Source organism: Mandrillus leucophaeus, unplaced genomic scaffold (genome assembly GCF_000951045.1).
Source record: "Mandrillus leucophaeus isolate KB7577 unplaced genomic scaffold, Mleu.le_1.0 Scaffold1292, whole genome shotgun sequence".
Lineage (NCBI taxonomy): Eukaryota > Metazoa > Chordata > Mammalia > Primates > Cercopithecidae > Mandrillus > Mandrillus leucophaeus.
The window spans coordinates 141,380-164,193 of NW_012101246.1; the positions used below are offsets into that span (position 1 = coordinate 141,380).

General features: G+C 38.5%; 1 protein-coding gene across 6 annotated transcripts in view; it reads right to left on the minus strand.

Moving 5' to 3' along the window:
* LOC105533882 (notch homolog 2 N-terminal-like protein) overlaps window positions 1-22,814 on the minus strand; it is a 105,126-nt gene that overhangs the window by 18,431 nt on the left and 63,881 nt on the right. For 3 of the 6 annotated variants that reach the window (XM_011972463.1, XM_011972466.1, XM_011972462.1), the window contains exon 2: window positions 15,079-15,160. In XM_011972463.1, the coding sequence (XP_011827853.1) occupies window positions 15,079-15,160 (82 nt within the window). Of the gene's footprint in view, window positions 1-15,078; window positions 15,161-16,783; window positions 16,835-22,814 lie in introns of those variants that run through there. The other 3 variants (XM_011972468.1, XM_011972464.1, XM_011972465.1) reach the window with 2 other exon arrangements.

Sequence of the window (22,814 nt, forward strand, 5' to 3'; positions counted from 1 at the left end):
TCTCAGCAGCAGCCTGGATTAGTTTACATGTAGCCACTTTACAGATTTCAACGAAGCTGGGATCTGAATAGCAATTCCAATCTATCTGGCAATGGCTGCAGTTCAGGATCAGTCTCCCTAGTAATACATTTGTTCTTTCACGTTTCCTAAGTGAATAGCCACTCGTCTAGAGAAAAGCTTAAAACAGTGTAGCAGCTTGTGTCAGCTCCAAGATGACTGAAGTCTGAGCAGGAAATAAGCCCCTTTTCCAAATAAAAGCCAGTGTTCTCTCCCCTTGTTTTTCCACCGAATGTTCTGTATCAGCAGGGTGAGGCCAAATTGCATCCAGGGCTTTGCTGCAGCTCTGTCTTTAGTCTTTTTTTTTTTTTTTAACGAGGATTTGGCCATTTAAAAAAAAAAAAAAAAAAAAGCAAAATCCTACCACATACAAGAAGAAAAAGAGAGGCATGCTTTACAAAACAGCTATTTCAAAATCATGATTTTTAAAAAACTATACAGAATGTGGAACGAAGGGGAAAAAAAATGTCTCATGTGGGTTGCGTCGGCACTGCAGCTGCTCCTCATTAAAGCTCCTCTTTACTCCCTCTGGGCTAGTTTCCAGCAGAAAATTCTTTAAACAGAACTCTGCTTTCAACCCACTTTCTTCTTGCTCTGGGCCTCTTGGCCCCCCAATCCGCAGTGGCAGCCTGCCCTAGCTGAGCTCTAGAGGGGGGAGCCGTCGTTAAGGTAAATGAGGTAAGGGCAGGGGAAAAAACTAACAAAACCCAGAAACCAAATTAAGCATCGGTCAGTAACAAAGGTCTGCAGTTTGAAAGGCTCCAAATCAGTCTGTTCTTTCCTGTGACCATAATGCCAGCTTAGTTTCCTGCCCCCCTTCTTTGTCCCCCCTGTTAAAGTAGATAAAAATAATTGCTAACAGCCAAGGCTAGCTGTAACCAGTGAAAGTTCCTATGTGACATTCAATTCCCAAGGCTCTGACTACAAACTTATAGGTACCTCAGAGCCTATAGAATCAAGTCTAAACTTCTAGGCTGTCATTCAGGAGGCCTAACCCACCTACTGGTCTAGCCTCACTGGTCTCTCTCCTTTCAGTACCTCCTGGCTGAGGTCTGATGGGTTTGTCAACTTTTTAATTCTGTCACTCTGTGTAAAGGTAACTAACTAGGTTATGCTAATTACCGACTTTGTTTTAAAAACATGCCTGAGGACTTCTAGTTAACTTCCTGGTAAAGAGGGGAAGAAAAAGGAAGAAGCTCTGTCATACCGACTATTTCTTGCCATTCCCACTCTACTCTGAACTCCACCTTCCCTCAAAAAAAGAAAGAAAGAAAAAAAGGAAATACTATAGCTTACTCAGCAAAAAGGAAAAACAAAAAGAACTTTTTAAAAAAAGTATTTGTGTATAGATTAGTGTCCTGAACTGGGATGCTTGTGGTAAAACACACTTTCTAGTGTAGTTTCTTTTTCTAGGGCCTTACTAGTTCTATGTGAAGGAAACAAAGTATACAATCTCTCACTCTCACACGCGCGCGTGCACACACACACACACACTTTTATCACAACTAATACACAAAGACTACCAAATACTGCAGGGCAGCTCATTTTTCTACTATGTAAATTCAGCTTCCTGGACAGACCATTTCTGCTTTTCTTGTAGAAGTTATTTCAGAAAATGTTAATCTTGGTTCCCACATTAGGTTGCATGCTTCCAAATTAAAAGTTTCCCACAGGAAAAGAACTTCACGGGGAATTGTGAGGCTGGGAATTATCTCTGAAACTCCACCTCACTTAGTTTACATGTGTTCAGGTTTTTCACCCCCTCATCTGAATAAAGCATTAAATGCACACTGATTTTAATAAATCTAAACCAAAAAGAAGCTGAAGTGGCACGGACTTTAAAGCTGTTGAATCACAGCATCATTCATCTTCACTGGAGACTATGAAATCAGTAACCACTGCAATGAGAAACCATGCTTTATTTATACAAGAACTTTGCAAACATCCTTATCTTCCAGTTTACAGTCTAGGCTCATTTATCAGAACTCAAAGGCTGAGCTGAGCACCTAGTCTCTTCAATCATCACTTGAAAGATCGGGAAGGGGCACACAGTGTTAAAAGACTTGTGTTGTTGCTATAACAGAAGGTGGTCTTTCCTCTGTGTTCCAGAACACAATCAGGATCTTACCATACTTCACTGCACTGGACCCTGAGAAAATATCTACTTATAATTAAAACATGGTAAACACATTCTAGACATATGAGTTTATAAAAAACACCCTTCAATGTAATGGAAAAAACTGAATGAGTTAGCTCAGTTGTTCCCAAGCTATGGGCTGTGGAGTTATTGCAAGGGATCCGCAGTCCTTATAAACCACTTTCTAAGCTACTAAACAGTGTCTTGTCCATATTTAAATATATGTATATGCTGTTATGACTAGTAAAATATAAAGATATATTAAATGATTCCTGAATTCTTAGATTTTGACAGTATACATTGTATTCAAACAACACACTGAGAAATTGTTTCATCTCAAGTTCTCTCCTTTATGCACTATACTCTTGCTAAACACTTTTCAGCTCCTAGAAAATGCTACAGTACACCTAAAATTTCATTGTCTCAACTTAAATGTTATTTCCGATGAAAAACAGCCTTGACACCCCCTCTGTTCTTATAACCCTGAGACTGTGTCACTCATTAGCCTTTATTATGATTATTTGTCAACAGACTAAAATTATTAATTCTCATACTCCCAGCGTAACACAATGATTCGGATATAGAAGGCATTCAACTATTCAGTGCAGAAGCAAAAGGTCAAAATGAAGGGTTCTGTGGAATCTTTACTAACCATTAAAAAGACCCTATAAATACACTTGAAGTTTGGGAACAACTAGGTTGAGCTATTTACCTAAAGGATTTTCAAAACTAATTAAGATTCCTGATATATAGACTACTACTTAACCCGCGCTCACCCCTAAATCAGTCAAATTATGCCAACTCCATGCAAAGTAGATTATTTTTTAACCACTTTCCCTCCCACCCCCCAAATATGAAGTTAACCAACACACACAGAGAGGCATGTGTGCATATGCAGGCATACACACACACACACACACACACACACAAACAGTCCTCATTCCCTCTTGCACTTTTATTAGTCTTTCATCAGTTGTTGATAAAAGACTGACTACATAAACCACCAGGGACCTGGATCCCTGACTAAAAAAAAAAAAATCCTACAAAGTGGCCTCAATAGCATGAACTGCTAGATTCTGTAGTGACCGCCAGTGAAAATTAAAGAAGATCTCTAGAAAGAAAAATAAGTGTTGGAGCCTTCTTTCCATTCCCCAATGTTGGTGGATGACCACCTTCAAAGTTCTGAAGTCCAAAAAGTATCTAAAAGCAGAATAATTTTAAAAGCTTACGTTTGGTCTGAAAAGATTTTTCTAGTTCAAAAACAACTGTATATTTGGATACCAAAAATGAGAAGAAATAGTGCAGAATCTTTAGATTGCCTAATGGGATCTAGAGAAAGAGCTCTTAGTCCCAGTCTACATTCTAATGAGTTATGTAATAAAGGCTAATTCACTTAGCTGTATTACGCCTCAGGCTCCTCACTTATAAAACAAAATGAGTGACAAAGGTACTTTCCAAAGTCCCTTTGACCTCCTAAGTGTGATGACTCTATAATCTTGGCCTTTGAAGTCCCTTGGCAATATCACCCAAGGATGTAATGATGCTTGCTGATGTTAATGTTTGGGTGTTTGTGGTTGTATATGTCTTGACCACTGTTCCACTCCAAGCAGGGGATCCTAGGGCAAGAACTGTACTGTGTCTCTTTTTTAATATCCCTCAAGGTGCCCGTCACCCTCTAGTTGCAGATAGTTCAATACACACTCATGTAAATGAATTGTTCCACAACTCACACTTTCAGCTAGCCCCTCACAGATGCATAAGAAAGCAAAGAACAACCAAACAGAAGGAACAATATATTTAAACAAGATAAGGGGAATGAAAAAAGAATCTTGCGTTTAAAGGGGATAGAAAAGCCTAACCATCTTCTCCCAAACAACTGGCCAACATGAGAGCCTGTTTTCTTGAGCATAGGATGGTGGTAGATATCTCAGTCTCTGTGGAATCTGACCTGTTGAGTTATACAAGGCTAAAACTGACTGAAGTGTTTATGTAAGACAACAGTCTGGGAAGAGAAGCACTAAATTTAAGCTCACAGGGAATCAACCACTTAAGTAAACTCAGATAGAACTTTATCCAGATCTCATTTTTACGTATCCTCTCTACAAAGCATAAACACTTACCTTACTCACTTCCCATCTCATGATGCTATCATTAATTCTTGTAAAATTTAGAAAAGAATAGGTGATGTCTCCTAATGAGAGAGTTTGCTTCTGTCACGAACTGTGACAGTCAGTGTCAGCCTTTGCCTGGAAGAAAATGAGTCACTTTTTCATTAGTAATCAAGTTATGTCTATTTTTTAAGAGTGACCCAGAAATTCAAGGCCATGAGTTTCAGCAATACAAGACGGAGAATCAGACACCACAAACATTGTATACAAATAGAATTAAGACAGAAAAATTAAAGTCAAGGAGGTACAGAGTTACTTTGCAGGATGACTGAGGTTTCAGAAAGGGCAAGTTGCCCTGAAAAATAATTCCTCAAGATGTGTCTGGCTTACACAATAAGAACCAGTATTTCAAAATCTTAAAGTGACAGGCAGTTAAACGACTAAGGCACTACCATCATCTAGGCAAGAGAATCTTAACCACCATCAAATGTTTTCCACACAGAATAGGCAGCCCTAGTTTATTCTGGATAATTGAGGGTTTGGATATGTACTATATAATCAGAGGAAACAAGCAGTAAAGGACCTGAGCTAATTTGGGGTAACCAAACACTTGGCTAACAGATGCTTCCTTACTCTGGATCCCTCATATGAATCAGATCTGGCCAGCGATATGCTGGACAGAAGATATTTGAGGTTAAGATACCTGAATTCTCAACTAAGGGAATGAACTATGCAGTACATGAAAACCAACCCTCTTCTTAGTGCCTCTGTTTTTGTTACTTCCCCTATCCCAACCCATTCTTGCTCTTGCCTTAGAGATTCTTAGATTCTGATTTCCCTTGCAAAATATGGTCACAAGCCTACCTGGCTCTCGGTCTGGCAGAAGTACAAGAATCAAGAGTCAAGGCCAAAAACGTCTGAGGGAAGGAAGGTAATTGCTCCCAGCTTCCCTCTCTTCCTGTCCCCGGGTCCTCTCCTTTACCACCCTCACTCTAGGCATTCTACCTCCAAACATTCAAGTTAACATGTGCTAAAAGAATGATTTTCTAAATCACTTACCTGTCACTGTGAAACTAGATTAATCCACATACTGGTTTAGTAAAACCTCACACAAACTGGTGGATACACAAAAGAGAGCAATCAAGATGTAGAAAATGTTTGAAACTGTGTCATTAAGAAAAAGTGATGAAGAAATTGGTTATTATTCCAGGAAATAACAGTCCCTTCTAGTCTCCTCAGCTCCCTTCCTCTCACCCTTCTCCTACCTATCCATCTTCTAAGGGACCACTAATATTCAAAGATTTAGGATCTAAGCAGTGCACCAAAAGTCCTCTGATTTTACTCCTTCGTCCCACAGTAGTTGTTCCTTTGTCTGATTCTCCATAGTTACTATCTGTGCCCCTGCACTGGGATATTACAGACTGTTTTATTTTATACATCTCTGTATGGTTCATCTCCCCAGCAAGACTTCAGAAGACTGCCACCATGTCTTACGCAGGAGAAACTGCATTCATTGTCAGACACTCTCTGGGTACGTATACTTGTGAATAAAGAAGTCAGGTAACACAGGCCTCTTGAGCTTTTCTGTCTATTCACAATACCCAGTACAGTGATCAGTTATAGTAGGCTGCTCAATAAATACTAGTGTGATAAAAATGAAACTTTTGTTTGAAAAGTGAGGATTCTATAGTGCTTAGAGTCAATCTAAACTTCAGTGTTCGGCATACAGGATTATAGGCAGTGACTGCAGGAAAATGACCTGAATCTATACAGATTTAATACCCTAAATGCTACTGTTCTACATAAATCCTAATCAGATTATTTTCTTATTAACACCTACCTTTCTTCTCATATTTATGTGAAGGCAAAAAACTAGATAGAATGCTCTAGTTGAATGTGTTTGCTGAATAATATCACCCATCACTTAAATAATGCTTTTCTTAGTCTTTATTTTCACTTTTCTTTCATAAAACCCTTTCATAAAGATCAAGTAGAAGACTGTTTAGGAGAAGAGCATTTCAAGCAGAAATTAACTGCATTACTTTTTCATAGGGGAAGGCTGATGGAGTTAAGAATTGGCAATACATTTTTGGACACAGAGCACTAAGTGCTAGTGAAGGTCACTGACAGTGAATAAACAGGATCTAGAAAACGTGCAGAAATCCAAGAGATAATTTAATTTACCTTACATTGGGGTGTAAGGTAAAACTCAACTAGGAGAAGTATGAAAACAAAATGCATAACACAGTCGCATGTGCACATGTGTGTGCATACACACATATGACAGGAGGGCAAAGAGACACTAAACTTCATTCCTAACTACTGAATGTTGAGAGGAGGCCTAATGAAAACCTCTATCACACCCACATATTTATGCTAGCTTAACAAATTTCAAAGTGCTTGGAAATTTTTGGATGATTACTTTTTTTCATATTCTGATATCCCCCATTTCTTTGCTATCCTTGATAAGGGCAGATATAGACAAAATAAAAGGATTTAATTAAGCTTCTCCAGATCCTAAAAGAGAAATACTTCTCATTTTGCTTAGTCACAAGAAAAGGGAGAAAAAAAAGAATTCCTATGTGAAATTAATGGTGCTAATGAGACATGCCTGAACAATAAGAAACTTCACATAAGATTATGATTAACCTGGAGACTGTGTTGAAAGAAAGCTAGCTAAATTCACATCTATTAATGCCAGGCTGCAGGCCAAAATTTGTTGATTTAATTTCTTGGCAGTAACCCAAGACAGCTAAAAGGATACAGGCAGAGTCTAAGAACCAGATTCTCCTACTTCTTCACTGAACACTGAAATATATAAAGGTACCAACTGAAAGAATAAAAATTAGTTGAAAAGAGTATGGAAATTATGTTGCTATGTGTTAACAAGCTATTAACTGGTGAGGCACAGTGGTTCAGGCCTGTAATTCCAGCCCTTTGGGAGGCATAAGTGGGAGGATCACTTGAGCCCAGGAATTCAAGACCAGCCTGAGCAACATGTGAGACCGTGTCTCTATAAAAAGTTTTAAAAATGGGAGAATGAGGCAGGAGGATGGCTTGAGCCTAGGAGGTGGAGGCTGCAGTCATCCATGATTGCCCCACTGAACTCAAGCCTGGGTCACAGACGGAGATGCTAGTAACCAAGATTTCCTTTACAAAAGACCCCTTAGGGACACATCATATTTGATAAAGGATTTTAATAGGACATAAGTATTAATAAGAATCACTTAGGAATGGTACTGTTAAAGGGTCCAGATCTCAAGTCCTAATACAACGAAAAGCCTCACAGGACATACTCATATGCATCTGTAACTCACTATGCAAATGTAAGGTGCCATATTCAACAACTTGTGACTTTTGTGCTGGCAACAACATTTATCAGAAATCACTGAATTTAACCTGTCTCAATTTAACAACTGCATAAATCTGTCTGGACTTGCTTCTGTTCCATTAGTAAAAAGAAAGGAGAAGTTTCAAATTAGTTCTCTCTACTGAAGCACACTTTCATAGACAATATCCTCTATCCCTACCTTCACTGCCCTCTTCTCATATTTCATCCATAGTTATTACATAGAGCTTTCATGCAATATTCACCAAACCTGGCCCATGTACACTCATGTAACTACATGCAGATTCAGTGTTCTAGTATGACATGAGGTACTCAAGCCTACCTAATGCTACTGTCTTTAAATTTAGAAATTACATAAAGCAGTGTTTTAATCATATTCCTGATCTGAAAAGTCCTCCTTTCATATACTTTCAAATGTTCCACACTTCCTTTTCAGAAAGTTGCATTTGAACTACCAACTTAAAACAGGTAATTCTGTCCCATTTTATTGATAGGGAAACTGAGACTCAGGGTGACAGCACATTTTCCACGAGTATATCTCAGGTCCGCTAAAGAGTGATGGGATCTTGAGCAAATTATTTAACTTCTCTTAGCTTCCATATAGTCTCTCTCTCACATAAGGACTAAAGTAAATACATGTAAACTACTTAATTGAGAACAGACCCTAAAATGCAATAAGTGCTCAGTAAATGTTAGCTACCATCATAGACTTTAACTTGCCAAAGATCCAATTGTTAATAGGAATCGGGACTCAAACTTAAGACTATCTGGCATAAAACGCATATGTCCTCAGCTGGGCGCTGTGGCTCATGCCTGTAATCCCAGCACTTTGGGAGGCCGAGGTGCGTGGATCATGAGGTCAGGAGATTGAGACCATCCTGGCTAACACGGTGAAACCCCGTCTCTACTAAAAATACAAAAAATTAGCTGGGCGTGGCAGCAGGCGCCTGTAGTCCCGGCTACTCAGGAGGCTGAGGCAGGAGAATAGTGTGAACCTGGGAGGCGGAGCTTGCAGTGAGCCTAGATAGCGCCACTGCACTCCAGCCTGGGTGACAGAGCAAGACTCTATCTCAAAAGAAAAAAAAAAACCCACGTCCTCTTCATGTCATCAGTCAAGGATCTTCCCTGACCCTTACTCCACTCACCAGTGCCAGGCTGAGCCATGCTAGTTCATGAGGCAAAAGAAAAAATCAGGAGTACTGATCTCCTTATTTAAAATTTTGATAATTTTCAACTTATTTTGCATTAATTTTGATTTTTTGAACAACTACATACAAATATTATTGATTTCGATTACTGGGTTGTTTTGGCACTCTCTTAAATTTCACAAGTGAGGCCAGTGCCTTACTCGCCTCACCATGGTCCCAGTCCTGCCATTCACTGGTGGCCCCGTATAGAAGGCCACACTATAGTCAGTTTATTTCATACTTGGCTTTACTTTGAATCCCTCTAAGAAGTCCAGGTTAATGAACTGGTAATTATTTTATGACTTCCCAAAGAAGTGTGAAATAATATGATAACAATATTGCAACTACTACCACATACTTGAGTTATCTGTTATATGTTGTATACATAAATAGCATGCAATAAATAATCCTTGAATTAAGAAATCCTGAACGCATTATATTTTAAGAAGAGATTACTCTAGGTATTTAATGAGCCAAAAAACAGCATTCTTTATTTTATGTTAAAAAGATTAACAAACTATGGAAGAGTGGCTAAGCTTCTGCTATCATTTTCCAGAAAAACTATATACACAATGTTCAGCTAAATAGGCACCCTACTTGAAGGAACTAGGCTGGCAGAACCAGTTTCAGCTGAGAAGAAAGAGAAAGTGATTTAACAGCTGATATTTTTCCCTGTCTATTTCTTTGATCTGACAATGCCCCTGTGCTTCCGTGAATGCACCCACAAGAAGGTGAAGGAAAGGGGAAAATGCTGAGTCAGCCATGACTTCTGAAATGCCTTTCTGGGGGAGAAGCACCACAACACAAACATTGCCAACACATCCTCCATAAAAAGCTAGGTTCTAAGGGATTATGAGTGTCTCTACCCTCTACTTACTATACAGACATCTACCAAGAAGACAAAGAAAGCAATGGCTCTAGTTTTTCTTGGATGGATTCAGGAGATCTGGACCACCAACACGACTCCCTAATCCTGGCAAGGAAAATTGTTAGCTGTTAATGTTTAATGTTTATTACAGCTAGCAGACAAGTTTTAGATAAAACGTGACACAAAGTTGTATTTTATAACACTTTATATTTATAATAATTTACCTTAAAGTGTAGTTTTTAGATCAGCACTTTGGCAAAAAATAGACATTCTCAAATGCAAGCACCCATCTATAGGAACGTATACAACGCATGGTGACTTTCTGCTATTACACAAACACTATGTTAGATATTTACCAAGTGGTATGTAGGAAATTCTGAAAGGCCCCTTTATATTTCCAATTTTCATCATTAAAAACAATTGCAGAGTAACTTATATCAGACTAACCCTCTTGCTCTGGACAAAATATCAAAGGCACTGGAGAATCACTAAAAGCAGGCATAAACTAGAAGGGATATAAGCCTCAGAAAAAGCGAAGTAAACTATATGAAATCCACATTTACAGTTTGTTTTTTTTTCCGTGAAGGTACACCCCAGTCCATCCAGCAGAAGAGGAACAGTGTGCAAGCAGAAAACGGAAGTCCTGCTATGCTGAGGAGTCAGAGGTATCTGGAGCTGTCACAGCAGCTAGAACATGAGGAAAAATCCTGGAAAAGGCAGAACCACAGAGTGGGTAGCTTCAAAGGATGCATACAACTCTGCTCAAATCCTTAAATAATTCCTGACTATGCATGAGCAAGATAAGATTCAGAAACCCAAGAGGAAGTAAGAGCTGGACAGCTGAAAAGACTAAGTAGAAGGCTCCCGGGGCTGGGGGTTCCGTTCTGCCTTAGAGGGGCTTAATGAACACCTCAGGGCTTGGTAGGCCCCTCACACTTTCCACTGAACCCCCAGAAGGGTCACATCTTGGGAATAAGAGCCCTATCCCATGACTAAGATTTATCTCACTGAACTAAGGGCAGAACAGAAGTAGGCCCACCCTAACGTGTCCTAAAATCTAGCATCCATAGGATCAAGATGATCTGCCAATCTTGACAAAATTCAACATTCTTTAGTGGGAGACAAACTTTAAAATCTATCACCCACAACGTCCACTAAAATAATGTAAAAGTCCCATACATGTGTAAAGTAAAGGGAAACTGTACCCATTGTCCAAAGAAAGAGCAGTTGATAGAAACACATCTACAGACAACCCAGATTTTAAGAACTAGCAGACAAAGATTTTAAATAACTACAATAAATATGTCCTTAAAATGCACATTTTGTCAATTACACAAATCATAACCTAACCTACCCCCAGAATCCTAGTGAACTTGAGTTGTCCATGACCTTTAATCAAATTGGGATTTAGAATGGTTTATATTTGAAAACCCGAAGCAAACAACTTGAAAGTAATTAATGACATCAAATTTAATCATATATTTACACCTCCCAGAAGGACAAGAGAAAGAATAAAATATCTTATCTCTCTGTAGTGAGAGGGCTTTATTAAGATTTGACAGTAGTTATTTAACAGCAATAATTGAGTTTTATGCAAGATTACACAGGTTCTCCTTATCTGGCATCAAAATCTAATCACAGACTGATAGGGTACTTAGGCTCCTAACAGTGAGAAAAAACAGTTGAGCTGAGTACAAAACTAATCTTCAAAAGTACTTATCTTCATCTGTCAATGTGATCTTATCAAGGATTTTTATAATTTCTATAAACAATCATTATATTTTAGCTGAATCAGTAGCATTATGCTGTCTAAACAGATAGTCAGATTCCTTCTATTTTAAAACATTTTCTACCAGTTCCCATCCCACCACTCACCACTTACCCCCACCCTGGCCCTGTAAAAGGAATTTGGCTTCAACTTTCTTTTCTTAATCCACTAAGCAATCTCATGAATAAAAAGATAATCACATGCCCTGCATGCCTGATAGAATTTTTTATAAACCTTCTAAGTGTTTTAATATTTATTTACTATTTTGTGAAAATAATATTTACTGAACAAGCTAGATCATCTTCTTTCTCCATAGAAAAAAATGTAACGTTGGTGAAAATATACTGAAAGCTCCGCTAAGTACACATTATTTTTGCATAAAATTTTGCTTAAAATTCTGTGGAGGTAGGCAAAGCACTGTAGAATGATTGACATGGCTGCCTTGATATTGTTCTTGCTTTTTCTATGTCCACTTATGTTGACCCTGCCACTCCTAAAGATGCTAATATTACTTTTGCTGAGGTAGGGAATCACTCTCTTTATACAAATTTTGTTGTTCATCTTGGTCTCCCAAAAGGATGGCCTCAGCAATTTTTTTCTCACTCTCTCTCAAGGAGCTTGTTTCCCTCAAAACAAGAAGACATCTGAGGGACACACCCAGAACTGTATCCATAAGTATTCCATCCTATCAACAATTAACAAGTACCCAGGGACAGAATTTAGGCAGCTCCATTTTCATCAACCACAGGTGCCTGCCCTCAGCAGTGTTCTCCAGGAACTGGTGGCAACTTCATCTCTCCAACCTTGGTTGGCAAGTATGAGACTAGTAACCCAGCAGTCCAACAAAGAACGACTGGACTTCTTCCCAACAGTGACCCTTAGGTGTCCTCTCCTGGTAAATGCTCAGAGATTGGTCTCCCTTAGAAACCTTCTCTCCCCATGTCAGACCAAAAATATATAGGCAAACACTTAGAACCTATTCGAAATTCTCCACATATAAGTCACCAAGTTGAAAGACCTTCAGATAGAACTAATTTACCTCTCTGTGTGGTGTGGTATTACCATCCTGAATGCTATGTGAAGTAAATATATTTTTTAAAATTTTACTTTTAAGTTCTGGGATACATGTGCAGAACATACAGGTTTGTTACATAGGTATACATGTGCCATGGTGATTTGCTGCACCTATCAACCCATCATCTATGTTTTAAGCTCCACATGCATTAGGTATTTGTCCTAATGCTCTCCCTCCCCTTTCCCCCATCCCCCAATAGGTCCCAGTGTGTCATGTTCCCCTCCCTGTGTCCATGTCTTCTCATTGTTCAACTCTCACTTATGAGTGAGAACATGCAGTGTTTGGTTTTCTGTTCCTGTGTTAGTTTGCTGAGAATGATGGCTTCCGGCTTCATCCATGTCCCTGCAAAGGACATGAACTCATTCTTTTTCATGGCTGCAAAGTATTCCATGGTGTATACGTGCCACATTTTCTTTATCCAGTCTATCATTGTTGGGCATTTGGGTTTGTTCCAAGTCTTTTCTACTATAAATAGTGCTGCAATAAACATACATGTGCATGTGTCCTTATAGTAGAATGATTTATAATCCTTTGGGTATATACCCAGTAATGGGACTGCTGGGTCAAATGGTATTTCTGGTTCTAAATCCTTGAGGAATCACCACACTAAAATTTTTAAAGGAGAGAACCAGTGTCTTCTTATTTAACATAAATAGATAAGAAACATGTGCATGATGATATCTACTTAGCACCTTTTAGTTTAAGAAACACATTGTTATACAATAACTATACTAGGCACTGTACTAGGCATTAACTATGCAAAAAATGCATAAGACTAAGACCTCACGTTCTAGTAGAAGAAACACATCAACAAATGACCATAATGCAATGGGGTTAACTACCATAAGAGTTGAATAACAGAATAAAGCAAGCAACTAAGGCACCAAATGCCACAAAGAGACTGAACAAGATTTTAGTGGCCAACTCTATGGTATTAAGTTCCCTCCCTTATTATCTCCAGTTGTATCTCCATTCTTAGAGGAGAATACACCACACTTTTTTCCCCTAGCTAGAAAAACTAAATGAGCAGCCCATAATAAGCTACATAAAACCTTTATTTCCAATGTTATCTTTATTCCAATCCAAACAACCTATTGTTAAGCTTTACTGTCATCACAGCTTAAAATATTTTCACTTTAGTGAAGAAAATCATTTCTGACGTGAAAAAATTAATCTTGTTTATAACATTAAAAAACTAAATCCTGGTGTCAGAACAGATCTCACTGGAAAAAAGCTGTAATTACATTTCTGGTAAGAAATAAAAATGTGTTGGATAAACTCATGTAAAATGCTTATTAAGCAAGTACCTCTACCAAAGCAAAGAAAAATTACTCCTCACAAAAGTGAAGGAAGAGAAATTTCGTATTACCAAATCTTATTTCTCCAGCATCTTCCCTGAAATAAATAGAATGGATATATATTCCTCTCAAAAATTTTCAATTGAGGTAGAAGAAAAAAAATTATTTGGAGGAAACCTAGAAAAGTTATCATGAAATTATCTCACAGCCTTCTTCAAACAAACAAAATGTCTTGGCTAGAGCAGATGGTTGGAGAAAAAAGGAAAAAGAAATGCTCTTAAGAACTAGCCTGCATTTTCCTTCATCTTTACACTTTTATCTCCATATAATAATACACACTCACAGCCCCTGCTCCCCGCCCCATCTACACATATGCATACATCTTCCTTTCTCACTGTCTCACTTTCAGAATTAGATTTTTTACACTAGAAAACAAATATGAATATAATATTCACTTATACTGGGCAGAATATTAAAGTTGATATCTATTTGGTTTTACTTAAAAACAAGATCATAGTTAACACGTTAAGGGGAGACTCTAAGAGTATGCCTTAAACTGAAAAACACAAGGGAATCTACTATACATATATATGTGTGTGTGTGTGTGTATATATGTATATATGTGTATATATACGTGTGTGTGTGTGTGTATATCTATATATATATATATATTTTTTTTTTTTTTTTTTTTTGAGACAGAGTCTCGCTCTGTTACCAGGCTGGAGTGGTACAGTGGTGAAGTCTCAGCTTACTGCAACCTTCGCCTCCTGGTTTCAAGTCATTCTCCTGCCTCAGCCTCCTGAGTAGCTGGGACTACAGGCATGTGCCACCACACCCAGCTAATTTTTGTATTTTTAGTAGAGATGGTGTTTCACTATGTTGGCCAGGCTGGTCTTGAACTTCTGACCCCGTGATCCACCTACCTCAGCTTCCTAAAGTGCTGGGATTACCAGTGTGAGCCACCACACCCGGCCTACCCCATATATATTAACTAGCCACCCACTGAAAAGTCTTTTTCATGGTGAGAAAGATAACAGTAAGATAGTAAGAAGTTCTTATTAACTAATTATCTGGCATCCACATCCTTCCATCCTCGCCCCCAACCAAAATCTGTACCAGGAAAGCTCAAGAACCAGTAACATTCCACAGAAGTATTAAAAATAGAGGAGTAGAGCCAAATCTTGTCCAGTGTTCTATCGCAAAAAGAAAATATACGAAGAGAAAAACTTACTTGCAGTATCCTGTGCCATTGTGGTAGGTAACACACATTCCTTCATTTACACAGGGTTCATAGCCATCTCGACACTGCAAGGCTAAAAATAGAAACAAATGCACATTAGAAGTAAGTCACTAATCATAACCCTAAGACACCAAAGAAGAGTAATCCAATCCAGATCAACATTCATTCCCACCTAATTTGGGTTTCTTTTTAGAGTTTTAATCAGCTTTTTATTTTTTGGCTTCTAGCACAGAAGCCTATCCCAAAAGTATCTTCCAACAACAACCATGTTTGTGGTCTTGAATGATGCTCTTACTTTTCTGTGTTCCAATATCTCCAGCTGTTACATCTCCTTCTCCCAATTAAAAATTAAAGCCATACCATCTATGACATGACAGATCATCTTTGGATTTAGATACTTCAGACGAGTATTCTAAGGATTCATCAATGAATGTCTAGGAAAATGTTAGATAAATAATAGATCACCATTATATTGATGAATTACTTAGCCTTCAAGTGAAGTTTTAAAACAGACCACTTCAAGAAGTAATCAGAAACAGCAATAACAGTCATTCAACAAACTGAAATTGAGAGCCTAGTATGTACCAGGCACAAAATTAGGATCCAGAAAAAAGGAGAAATGGAATACATAAATGAATAAACATAATCTCTAGCTTTAAGGGGCCCATAAAAAGATGGGGAGTAGAACATGAATACAGATTGTAGAGAGAGTATCAAAATAAATAGAAGGAGATAAAATAAAAATTCTCAAACTCTTGATTCCCCCATTCCCTTTAAGAGACAATGAAAAGGCACTTTACCATCTGAGGCCCTCCCAAAAACAGACTATTCAGAAAAAAGAACAAAAACAACAGCTATAGTAGAAATTTTCATTGATTTCAGCCAAGAATGGAAGAACTCTACGCAAAATCTGCCAATCACTTGCTGGATAATTAGAGTATCTTGATTGCTGAGCTTTTAGAGTTGAAATTTTCATCACCAAAATACATATCGAGAACCCTAACAACTGAAAAGGTAAGACAGAAAGAAACTTAGTCAAACAACAAATATCAAAATTGAAGCTCATGAACTCTTCCTTGGAGGTTATTAAGATGTCCATCTCTTATGATAGTTAATGTATAAAAACCTGAAAGCAAAACTGAGAAGTTCCCACTCCAAGCTTCCTCTAACCACAGCACTCTATGCATAAATTGTGCAAGATCAGAGACTCTAGGCCTGCCCATCCCTGGCATCAAAACCAATAGCCCAGGTGCAAGCTGGATGCCAGAACAACTCCTCCACCAATTACTGCATAAAAGCCCTTTATTTGCCCAGTATTGTATCCAGTAGTGGAATCATTTGAGAACATGTTTACAGAAAATGCATCCCATCCTTAAAATAATATTTTTAATGGTAATAGTAATAATAATAGGAGCTAACACATAGAACTTACTAAATACCAGGCACTGTCCTAAGTACTTTACATAAATTAGCTAACTAATTCAATCTTCACAACAACCCTTAGAAGTAAATTTCATTATACCCATTCTCAGGTGAGAAAACAGGGAGGATAAGTGGCCTGCCTACTATCATACCAGTGAGTTAGAAAGCCAGAATTTGAATCCAGAGACTCTGCCCTTAACCACCGAGATACACTGCTTCCCACTCCCTGAAATTTCTCAGGATTGGCAGGGTGGATATTATTATACCTATTTACCAATAGTGAAGGCCAGAGAGAATAAATGGCCTCTTCATGGGGCATTGTACCACTAGCTAGTGGGCAGTGCTGGGCCTAGGACCCAGGTCTCTGCTAAGTCCAGCCCATCTCTATGACAGCTGTTGGGATCACACACAGAGTCACCAGGCTGCAGGCCCAAACAGGCAAATTCAGGAAGAGGGTCATCTTGCTGTCCATATCCCACTTCCCTGTAAGGCTGAAATGCTCCCTCTTCCCACACTGATAAGCCCAATGCAACAACTATAATTAAAACAGTTAATGTCAGGTTATTTCCTCCATACCAAAGTTCTCAAACTGATTTTTTCATTCTCTTTAGACACTTTTATTAGTTTCAGTGAGAACTTCCGGGGTTTTTTCTATTTACTTTTTTTCTTTAAATAAAATGATAAATAAATAAAACCCTCACAGTAGGAAAGGAATGTCCTGTAGGCACAGAAAAAGCTGTAGCTCTGTCCCCCTGCAGGAATCCTGGTGCAGTGGAGGGACTCAGGAGACCTGAAATCCTGTCTGTACCTCTAACTGCAAGCAAAGCACAACTTCACAGGGGCTCAATTTCCCCACCTGTAAACCAAGCTGAGGGTGAACTAAATATCCCTGAAGATACCCTGTGATCCACCAGCGACAGCTCCCGCCTTAAAAGTACATGAATGGCATGCCCAGTGCCTGAAGAAACCTATCCTGGAGTGCATAAAGACCCAGCCACCCGTGACTCAGAATGCCATGGGTGCAAAAATCACGGCCTATTCCTATTAAGTGTCTTGACAAATCATTACAGTGACAGGTTCAGAGAAATACAAACAACCCAAAGTCAATATGTAGCAATCAATCTAGCAAATAACTTTACAGCCTAGCCTTAGTGAACCAATCAAACTCAGTGACTGAAAAGAAGGTGGGCTTACCAGGCTAATAATTAATGCCACTTGGCTGATTTGTGGGATCATGCTACCTTGAACCTTTAACATTTACTGAGCCATGGTTCTCAAATTTCAGCAAGCACTGGAATCACTTGGAGGGCTTTTTAAAAAAGAGTGTTGGACTTGACCCCCACAATTTCTGATTAAGTCCATAGAGAGCCTAGGAATCTGCATTCCTAACAAATTCCCAGGTGATGTTGACACCACAGGTCTGAGGAACCACACATTGACAACAAATATATGAAAGCTTGAGTGTCCACTTTTAAAAATACTCAGAAGCTATATAATATAGAGGTCATAGATGATTTAGATGATAATATACTGCCTGAATAAACAGGATGTGGAGAAATGGAACCCTTCTACTCTGTTAATGGGAATGTAAATTAGTACAACCATTGTGGAAAACAGTGCAGAGGTTCCTCAAAAAACTAAAAATAGAATCACCACATGATCCGGTAATCCCACTGCTGGGTATCTACCCCAAATATTTTAAATCAGTTTATTGAAAAGATGTCTGTACACCCATACTAAGTTATGGAAGTGTCCCTCAACAGATGAATGGATAAATAAAAGGTGGTAGATAGGCCAGGTGCAGTGACTCACGCCTGTAATCCCAGCACTTTGGGCGGCCGAGGCGGGTGGATCATGAGGTCAGGAGTTCAAGACCAGCCTGGCCAAGATGGTGAAACCCCGTCTCTACTAAAAGCACAAAAATTACAGCGCGTCTGTAATCCCAGCTATTCAGGAGACTGAGGCAGAAGAACTGTTTGAACCTGGGGGGGCGGAGGTTGCAGTGAGCTGAGATCGCGCCACTGCACTCCAGCCTGGGTGACAGAGTGAGACTTTGTCTCAAAAAACAAGAAAAAAAAAGTGGTAGACATACAGAGTGGAATACTATGCAGCCTTTAGAAAGAAATTCTGTCATTTGAGACAACATGGATAGAATTGGAGAACATTATGCTAAGTGAAATAAGGCACAGAAAGACAAATACAGCATGTTCTCACTTATATGTAGAATTAAAAACCATTAAAATCATAGAAGCAAAGAGGAGAAGGATGGTTACAGAAGCTACGGGCCTGATGGTCAATGGGTACAAAGCTACAGTTAGACAAGAAGAATATTTTTTTTGTATGTTTGAGATCTATTGCATAGTGTGGTGAATATGGTCAATAATATTGTACATTTCAAAATTGCTAACAGAGTAAATTTTAAAAAATGTTAAATATTTGAGATGAAGGATACAATTGTTCTACATTGTATTTGTAAATTATAACATCACTTTGTACCCCATAAATGTATACAACTATAAATTGACAATTCTAATTTTTAAAAAAGAAAAATAATCTTGAGACTCGTGGCTTTACTCAGGAGCAAAAATGAATATTATAATTATCTTCCATACAAAGAGAAATTAAAACTTTGATAACCTGAAACCATGAAAGTGAGACTGGGAAAGACCTCACTTTAAAATTCAATTTACTTTTTTCCAATGTAAAACATTTAAATTTAACAATAAAATTGAAGGCAGCTTCATGTTTATAAAGTAAAAAAAGAAACATTAAATCATACCATAGAGAATTGATGCTTAAACTGATGCGTTAATAGACTCCAAGAAACTAGTCACTCACAAAGAGTCACTTTTTCCCCCAATTTTCATGTCAATAAATACTTGCTGGCTGAAATAAATCTTATTTACTGTGTGTATCTGCTGCTTGTAGAGGCCCTCCTCTACTCCACCAAAAAAAAAAAAAAAAAAAGGGCAAAAAGCAGTAGATTTCAATCTCATCACTCCATCACTTGGCAATGTAATACAAAAATCTAGAAGCCAATTTCCAATTTTCATACACTTTCAGGGCCGTGCAGTTGGGAACTAGCTACCTAATATTCAGAACACACTTAGAAAGCATCTACTATTAGCAGGCACAGGTCCTGATGTCAGGGATACCGTAGTATAATGAATAAACTCCCTGTCCTCAGAAACCTTATTTCTATAAGAGAAAGGTGGCTAAAAAATTAATAAATAAAATCATTTTGGACAGTAATAAGTGATAAGTTCCACTGGAAACAAAACCCAGTAATGGGATAAAAAGCAATCATGAAGGCTGGGGGAGCAGGAGTATACCTCATATAGTGTCTAGGAAAGGCCTCCCTGAGGAGGTATGCTTTGACCTACACTGTAAATGAACAAGTGTCATGAAGATATGAGGGAAGAGCATCCCAGGCAGAGGAAACAACAAGTGTAAAGGCCTTGAAGTGGGAAAGAGACTGGTATTCCAGGGTCATATGGCTAGAGGTTATTAAGCAAGGAGACTGACCAGGGAGGCAGGCTGGGGTTAGATCACAAGAGCCCATGATAAGGATCACAGCTCTAAGTAGGAGAGTAAACTACTCAGCTGTTTTAAATAAGAAAAATGACACAGATTTATGTTTGACAAAAGTCAAGATTATGAAATGGTCCAGTGAGTAAAAAGGCTTTTCTTTTCTTTCTTACATAAGCTTATTCAAATCACCCCTTTTTAGACTACACTGAAGACATCCATTTTCCCAGCTCCCCAAAATGGCAATGATTTTATTCTAATAGCATCTAACCTTCCAGAAGCACTACCTGTAACATGTTGCCCCACTACTTTCTAACCCACAATGGCTGTCAGTTCTTACTTAGTTCTCAGAACTTAATGTCAGTTTAGCTCTCCTAAGAACCAGTTGGGAGGTCTGTGCAGTACCTTCACACAGTACCAAGTCTGGCACGTTTTCTTCCAAGGACAAGCCATTTCTTACTTCAACCAGTCTAGGCTCCCATGCTGGCCTTCCAGATCAGAGCTTACCTTACCTGCCCAGTATTACTCCCCACCACTTCCACTGCATTCTCTGCCCAGTTTATGCCCTCTTTCCTGAACAAATCACCATTGAACTCAGTTCCATTCCTCCATACATGTCTGCTTCCTCTGATTGCTGCCTTCCTCATTACCATTTAAATTCTACCCATTCCTTCAAGGCCCAGTTCACCTCTTGCCTCACCCAGAAAGCTTCCCCTGGAGGGTTCTGGTCCTCACAGGGCCACCACCCCCTATCCTTGTAACACTCATGACTCTCAATTCAGCACTACATGGTCTTCTAGCTCTCTGCTTTTTCACTTTTAAGTTCCTGGGATATAGAAAACATTTCTTCTTTTCTGAATATTTGAAGCAATGCAGATAAGCAGTTGAAAGCACGGATGTAGAAATTAGACGAATCCGGGTTTGAATACTAGCTCCACCACTGACCTTTTCTGTTTCTTCTTTGTGCTTGATATAATTTGGCTATTTTGTCCCTTCCAAACTTCGTGTTGAAATGTAATCCTCAATGATGAAGGTGGGGCCTACTGGGAGGTGTTTAGGTTATGGGGGCAGATTTCTCATGAATAGCTTGGTGCCCACCTGCAGTAATGAGTTCGTTCTCACTACCATGTGAGCTGGTTGTTTGAAAGAACCTATAAATTGCTCCCTCCTCTCTTGCTATGTTGCATACCTGCTCCCTCTTCACCTTCAGCCATGAAAGTTTTTTGAGCCCTCACCAGAAGCAGATGTTGGCTCTAAACTTCTTGTACAATCTGCAGAGCTATTAGCCAAATAAACTTATTTTCCTTATGAATTATTCAGCCTCAGGTATTCCTTTAGAGCAATGCAAAACAGACTAACACACTTCTTTTAAAAAAGTATAGCACTGAAGGCATAAAGAGAAGTGATCCACTAAAGGTAAAATAAACAATATATGTGAGCAAAAACTCAGTTTTAATACAGTTCCACTAATATTTGTTGAGCAACTATTGTGAGCATTGTCCCCTACTAGGGCACTGCATGAAAATTAAGCACAAATAAAACAAACAATGTCTGTCCTCATGGTCCTTACAATCTAATGAGGAGAAGTTGGGAGTAGGGGCAGAGAGAATGTGACCTACCCAAATGACTCTAAGATAAATACAAACAAAATAAAAATTGCCAATACATACCCTTGGCATACCCTCTTAATACCAATCTCAGCATCACTCCAAAAAGAACTTTGAAGAAATACAATATGAACCCTTGATGTTCAGCACTAACTGTAACTCAATCCAGACAAGGTTCTTTTATTTATTCAGGTTTATCAGCCCCAATTGTATATAAAAACTGCAAATAACACAGTAAGCTGTCATTGATTTTAACCAGTTCCAGTGCCTCAGAAATTTATTCATTTAAGGATAAGGCTAAGGTATCCAGACTTGATAGAATCTTCCTTAAAATTTCCTTTAGGCATTTACCTAGGTTTTCCAATGCTTTTCAATGTCATACCAGCTATGTATTACTGGCTTAAAAGGCTCCCTTTGTTTTAGGCATTTCTAACATGAGTAATTAAGTCTGTACTTCAGCCAGTGTAATCTGAGCAGCCTTCAATGTGTTTTACTTGTTGCCATTAACATGTAATCGTTTTAAATTGGCATTACTTGTTGCTTTGTAGCCTCTTCAAATAAGCCTCTGTCTGTTGTCTATCTCACATGATTTTTTTTTCATATCTTCCTCCCTGTCTGCAGTGTGGTGTCTGTGCTTAGATCCACTGCTCAATCAGAAGAAATTTTAATGTCTTGACTGTCTGGGACTCCTAAAATACATGAAGAGGAGTTATACAGGGCTCTTTTAACTTTTTCTTCAACGTTTATGCAAATTTCAAGTAGCAATATTTGAGAGAGATGAAGTCTGAGTTTACGCCCTAGGATCTTGGCTGTGGTTGGCTGCTGTTGATTCTGGCACATGGCCTCTGGAAGAGGCTCAGTAAAATGAAAAAAGCAAAGTTTTCTAAAATGACTGCCTGCATTATTACCAAAAATAGGAGAATTGAGGGCAGACAAGGAGACATCAGGGATTTGCAATAATTCTCATAGCACCCTGCAATTTCAAACAACAAAACTTTCACTAAATTTTTCATTCCATTTTTTGGGATCAAGCCATGAAAAAAAAATCCAAACAAACAGAAGAAGTGCGGAAGTTTCAAATCCCAAGTGGTACATTTAAATAAAAACGAAGTGGAGAAACATCTGTCTTCCTCCTTGAAATCTGTCTTGATTAAAAGGAAAAAAAAAAAG